Consider the following 6,230-nt stretch of genomic DNA (forward strand, 5'->3'; position numbering starts at 1 on the left):
TGCTGTGAGTTTGTTCGCAGATTCATCCTTTTTGTTTTTAGCGATTTTGATTTGTATTGCATCGATGTACTCTTATCAATTTGAATGAATGAATATCTTTTATTTAGTCAAAAAAAAAAAAAGAGTAGGCCAAGTCAATGGTACATATATGGGACAAATATTTTATTATGCACAAACTTGTTTTTACCGTTGGATCAATACGTCTCACCATTAGATCGAATGAGATGTGATGTGACATATTGATTCAATGGTGAAATTTATTGATTAAATGGACAAACTAAGTTTGTGGATGGTGAATTGATTCAATGGTGAAATTTATTGATTAAATGGACAAACTAAGTTTGTGGATGGTGAAAGATTTATGTGCATATTAAACAAAGTCCTCAGACGGGCTTGTTTCGAATAAAAAGTCCTCTAATGAATCAAGCTTGAACATATAGCTTGAGCAAATCTCACCCGAGTCATGTCTAACTCGATCGATATATTGGTACTATATTGAGAGAAAAATAAAGAACATGTTCTCACATCTTTGTCGTATGGTTTGCATTATAGAACGAGAATTATTTGTCGAAAAATGGTAAACGGTGCTACGAACACTATTTAAGCTTATTAATATGAAAATTTTGTTTTGAAATTTGTGCATTCAACACCTTAAAAATGTAAAAAGTTCTTTTACCGACGTTAATTTTATCTTTTACTTCCTTTTTTAATATGATTAACAAGTGCTCCGAAACAGGCCGAACTAATGCAAAATATTAAGCCCAATAAAAAGTAAACACTACCTATCTAGTTCTTTCCAGTTTCCAGTTCTAGGAAGTTGTAACTAACTAGCAAAGGAATAACAAGAAGAAGTGAGTGAGAGTGAACATAACTGAATCAAAGAAGAATCGAGAACGATGGCCGGAAGAATCGAAGACGAGAACGACGATCGTGTTCCGATAAGTTTGCGACCGGAGTGGTCCGACGTTACTCCGATTCCACAAGACGACGGTCCTAATCCGATTGTTCCGATCAACTACTCCGAAGAGTTTTCCGAAGTTATGGATTACTTTCGAGCTGTTTACTTCGCCAATGAACATTCATCTCGCGCTCTTTCTCTTACCGCAGAAGCTATCGGTTTAAATGCCGGAAATTACACTGTATGAAACAACCTTAACTATAATTTTCCTTTTTCAAATTCAGATTCAATGCAAATTAAAATAGATTTATTCATTGATTTAATCAATATGATAATTAGCTTTTGTAATCTTGTGATGATTTAATGGAATTCGTGTTCTGTTTTCTGTTATAGGTGTGGCATTTTCGAAGGTTATTACTTGAGTCACTAAAAGTTGACCTACATGTTGAAAGGGAATTTGTGGGGAAAGTTGCCAGTGGAAATTCCAAAAATTATCAGATTTGGTGAGATCTCTTTCTTCGTTCGTAGTGATAGTGATTCGTAGCGATTTGTTATAGGTTTTTTTTAGTGAATGGCTTCTGTGTAGAAATGGAATGGTGGTTTGTGGACTGTGGTGTTCTTGCAACGAATCGTCTGAAATGTTAACTTAATGGAAATTTATCCCTTGTTAGTTTGAAGTAGATGCAAATATTAACAAGATTATAGAATTAAGAGTTGGTGCTCATAGGTTCCAATCATAGAATTATATCGTGGGAATATCACAAGATTATAAATTTATTTGACTAGGCTAATTATTGTGGCATTTCCATTTTCCATATACTATATTACAATATACTAGTACACAAATTATTGAAACTGAAACTGCAGAGTGGTATCTATAAGGTGTTTGACTTGGTATAACTACTATTATGGAGTATCCATACTTCCCTGTAGGAGCTTTACAGCACTAGCTTTTATTTTCTTTCCTAAACTAGTTAATAGTATCTGTGTATATCTGTTTCTTTTACCTTTTTGAAAGTTATAGATTTCTGTCTGAGGTGTACTTGAGTTCTCCATTGATACTGCATTAGGCTAAGTTGTAATTGGGAACTTATTATATCATTAATACTGGAAGAATAATGCTAGCAACACACTCTTTAACAAACACACTCCAACACACTCTTTTATTGGTTGAAATTCACATGGGTCCCATAAAAAAATGTGGACCCATATAACTTTTATGGGACCCATATAAATTTTAACCAATAGAAGAGAGTGTTTTAGAGTGTGTTTGTTAAAGAGTGTGTTGCTAGCACTCCTCATAGTGGAATGCAGCAAACTTGATAAATTATCGGACACAGCTAATTACGTGGCCTTTCCATCTATATTACTATTTTTGAAGTGTGTCCATGTATCAGAGTTATAGCATTAGGCTTCCTTTACTAAAACTAGTTATTGTACCAGATTTGTGTCTTCTTTTTTCTTGCTGAAAGTTGTAGATCTGTATCCAAGGAACACTTGTGCAACTCCAAACGTCACTTGTATTGTGTTTGGGTACTTATATTTATCATTAATAGTGGAAGAGTAATGCTAGTAACAAACGTTTAGACACTCGCGTTTGGACACAACCTCTTATTGCATGCCACATTACCTATTTTTTGTTACCACTTACCTGTTGACCGGTTCTATACTTCTATGTGATTATTTTTTTGTTTGTTTGTTATTCATCAAGTTGGCAACCGACCTGCAACTGACCCACCTCCATGGATCAATCCCATCCACCATTCTTCTTTCATTACCACATTCAAAATTCAACCTTCCTCCAATAGTTACTACTACTCCCCTTCCTTCTCTTGACATTTATGTTCTCCCACCTTCATCAACCATAGTGGGTGTCGCAAACTCTAGACTTTGTTGAATGCATAACATAAAAAATAAGTTCAATGGGCTAAGCACCACACAAGTTTATTCACCTGCGGTTTTACAAATTAAACCATGGTGGTAATATGATATCCAACAGAGATGGTTATTCACCTGTAGATGTTGCTGGCCTGTGACTCAAAGTTATTCTTATTTGCATATCATCCCTTCATTGAATTGTAAAGAACATGTTTCTTTGTTCATACTTTCATGGCATTTAGTTGCATGAAAGAATTTTGAGGAAGTATATAACTGTTATCTTTTATAGTTTATATTTGGTAGTGGTTTCTTATGTAAACCATATACATTCAAGATGTCCTGCTTTGAAGTGCTTTCTTTAGATTATTTTGCATACACATCATCACATTGATCTTGATGCCAGATGTTTATAGGCATCATAGACGATGGGTTGCTGAGAAATTAGGACTTGAAGCTAGAAATAGTGAACTCGAGTTCACCAAGGAGATACTGTCTATTGACGCCAAACATTATCATGCATGGTCTCATAGGCAGGTTTGTTTCTTCCATCGTCTCCGTGAATCTAAGTTTCTCCCAGTTTTGCCTGTTCATATTATTATTGTCACTCATTTTACTTTTCTTGTACGGACAGTGGGTTCTTCAAACACTAGGAGGATGGGAAGATGAACTCAATTATTGTAATGAACTGCTTGCAGAAGACATGTTTAACAATTCTGCTTGGAATCAGGTATCCAACTGTTGTGCATGTTATGTTTAGTTTTGGTACGACATGACATAACTAAATATTCAACATGGAATTTTATGATTGTTGACTAACTAATTGAGAGATCAAATGCATGTAGTATCCTTTATATTTATCTCACCGTCCAAAATGTTACATTTCCCAATAATTACAATCGAGAAACAACTATCTCAATCTCACAGTACTTTGGCAAAGTTTCATTTATTCTAGTCTTTAATTTTAGCTGTTATGATTTAATCAATCTAAGGTTCAATTTCTTGAATACTTTAATGACCTGAATTCTGCTGTAAGGATTGCCAACATGTTCTACATATTTAATTACCCGTACACAAATAGCCAATTATGAAAAAAGAGAACAAAGGGAGTGCTTAGAAATGTTTTCTAATCCTATTTGCTTATTAAATGGGGTGATTTTGCTTTGTATATGGAATAACATAGCAATCTATAATTACTTTCTAATCCTATTTACTTATTATATGTTGTGTGTTTGCATCGTATGGAATAATAATTTAACAATTCATTTTACTTTTAAAGCATTTTCTTCATCTTTCCAATTTCGATAAAATTAACACGTAATATTTTGTACAGAGATATTTTGTCATAACAAGGTCTCCTTTCTTGGGGGGACTGAAAGCTATGAGAGATTCTGAAGTGCTTTACACCGTTGAAGCCATTATTTCCTACCCGGAAAATGAAAGCTCATGGAGATATCTTCGAGGACTTTTCAAAGATGAAAGCACATTATATGTAAATGACACTCGAGTTTCTTCAGTATGTTTAAAGATTTTGAAAACTAAGAGCAACTATTTGTTTGCTCTAAGTACTCTGTTGGATCTTATTTGCCTCGGTTATCATCCAAATGAAGATTTCAAAGATGCCGTTGAGGCTTTAAGGACTTCGGATTTTGGTGAACAAGATTCAGATATAGCAAGAACTATTTGTTCTATTTTAGAAAAAGTTGACCCCATTAGAGTCAACTATTGGATCTGGCGCAAGAGTAGACTTCCTCAGGTAGCGTAATATCAAATTAATTAGAGGACAATTTTATGTCATCTGTGTAATTTGTACTGTCTATTGAAATTGGATGCCATGAATCCCCTATCCTTAACAATTGTACATTGTTGGGTGAAAACAGGGTGATTGTTTTGTTATATGATTTCAGGCTGTATTTCTACATTTAACAGCATAGTTGTTTTGCTATGATATATTGTTGGGGAGTACTCTTATAATTGTGATTTGTGAAGTTGTACGCTTTTGTTCTGCCGTTACTATCAATTTAGTTTGATAATAAGGATTTGAAATAAGTCAAGCTACATTTAGTTTTCACTCAATTTAGTTCCGCCGTTACCATTAATTTAGTGTGAAGTTGTATGCCTTTGTTCCGCCGTTACTATCAATTTGGTTTACATTGTTGTTCCGTATAGTGGATAGAATTCAGAATTCAAGAAGTTAAGATTCATTCTTTCAAATTGACTAGTTATTGTTATGGCTTTTATTATTAATAATAATACTACTGCGTTGATTTAGGGATGGCAAAAAAACTCAAACCCGAGAGACCCACCCGAACCCAAACCCAAGTCAACGGGCGAAACCCGATTTGACTGGGTTTGGGTTCGGGTGACACCCGATAATATGGGTATGGGTTTGGTATCAGTCAAACCCACACCCGAAATCCATACACCCACCCGAAATGTTTTATAATTACCTAATTACCCCCATAGTCTCCCACAATTTTCTTGGAAGACCTTATTTTTAGTTGTAATTTAATTTCTTGAAAGTCTATGATGTAATTTCTTGAAAGTCTATGTTTGAATTTCCTTGGAAGACCTTAATTTTAGTTATAATTTACTTCAAAGTGTATGTTGAAATTTAATTTCTTAAATTTGCAAATTATTTTCAAATGTGCTACGGGTTTGGGTTTGGGTGGAAAAAACCCGAACCTAATGGGTGTGGGCGTGGGTGTTGTTTTGCCACCCGAACAGTCTTTGGGTTTGAGTTTGGGTGATGATTTCGGGTGTGGGTTTGGTAAGTGTCAAATCCGCACCCATGGGCGTCCGTTGCCATCCCTACGTTGATTGCAACTCTAGAGCCAAGTTCCACACGATAAATAATGGAAATCATGGTCATCAAGAGAAGGAAAAAAAATCGTTTTTCTTGCCTAAGTTTAAAAAAAGAAGTTAACGTACCAACAAACGGTGTTAACTTGTAACGGATGTTTATATCTATTTTTTAAGAGAACTTAGGGGAGGGAGGTAAGTGTCTACTACAAAACTGAAGGGTGTGCGTGTCATTTAAAGAGACTTTAAGGGAGGTTAATGTAATTTTCCCCAAAAAATATGAAGAGTGAACTAATTTGGGCATGGTTTAGGTCTATAAAAAAGGTGTCATAGTTTTCATTTTTTCACAAAACATAACATCCTTCTCATCTCTACGTATCAACAACATCAAGATAACATCCTTCTCTATGCTTTGTACCTTTGTTGTTTTCCCCATTTGTGTTTCCTCTCTTGAAGCAATTTCACCACCATCAGAAAAATATGTGGATGGCACTTTTGGTGAGTGGATGTTGATCCACGATAAAAACTACTCAAACAAGGTGACACATACACTATGTGAATTCAGTGAAGCTTTCGAAACAATTCCAACATTCAGTGAAACGTATGTTCATCATGTTTTCAAGGAATTGAGGGTTAAACATGGACGAAACTAATC

At 34.8% G+C, this 6,230-nt stretch overlaps 1 protein-coding gene across 1 annotated transcript; it reads left to right on the forward strand.

The window, feature by feature from the left end:
• The first annotated feature begins 782 nt into the window (after positions 1-782).
• On the forward strand, positions 783-4,822 carry LOC123899587 (protein farnesyltransferase/geranylgeranyltransferase type-1 subunit alpha). Its single transcript, XM_045950756.1, has 5 exons — positions 783-1,139; positions 1,292-1,401; positions 3,190-3,310; positions 3,408-3,503; positions 4,107-4,822. Exons 1-5 carry the CDS (start codon positions 897-899, stop codon positions 4,536-4,538), a joined length of 1,002 nt encoding a protein of 333 aa, XP_045806712.1. The 5' UTR covers positions 783-896; the 3' UTR covers positions 4,539-4,822.
• Positions 4,823-6,230: the final 1,408 nt, after the last annotated feature.

The sequence above is a fragment of the Trifolium pratense genome, linkage group LG7, assembly GCF_020283565.1.
Source record: "Trifolium pratense cultivar HEN17-A07 linkage group LG7, ARS_RC_1.1, whole genome shotgun sequence".
NCBI classification, from domain to species: domain Eukaryota; kingdom Viridiplantae; phylum Streptophyta; class Magnoliopsida; order Fabales; family Fabaceae; genus Trifolium; species Trifolium pratense.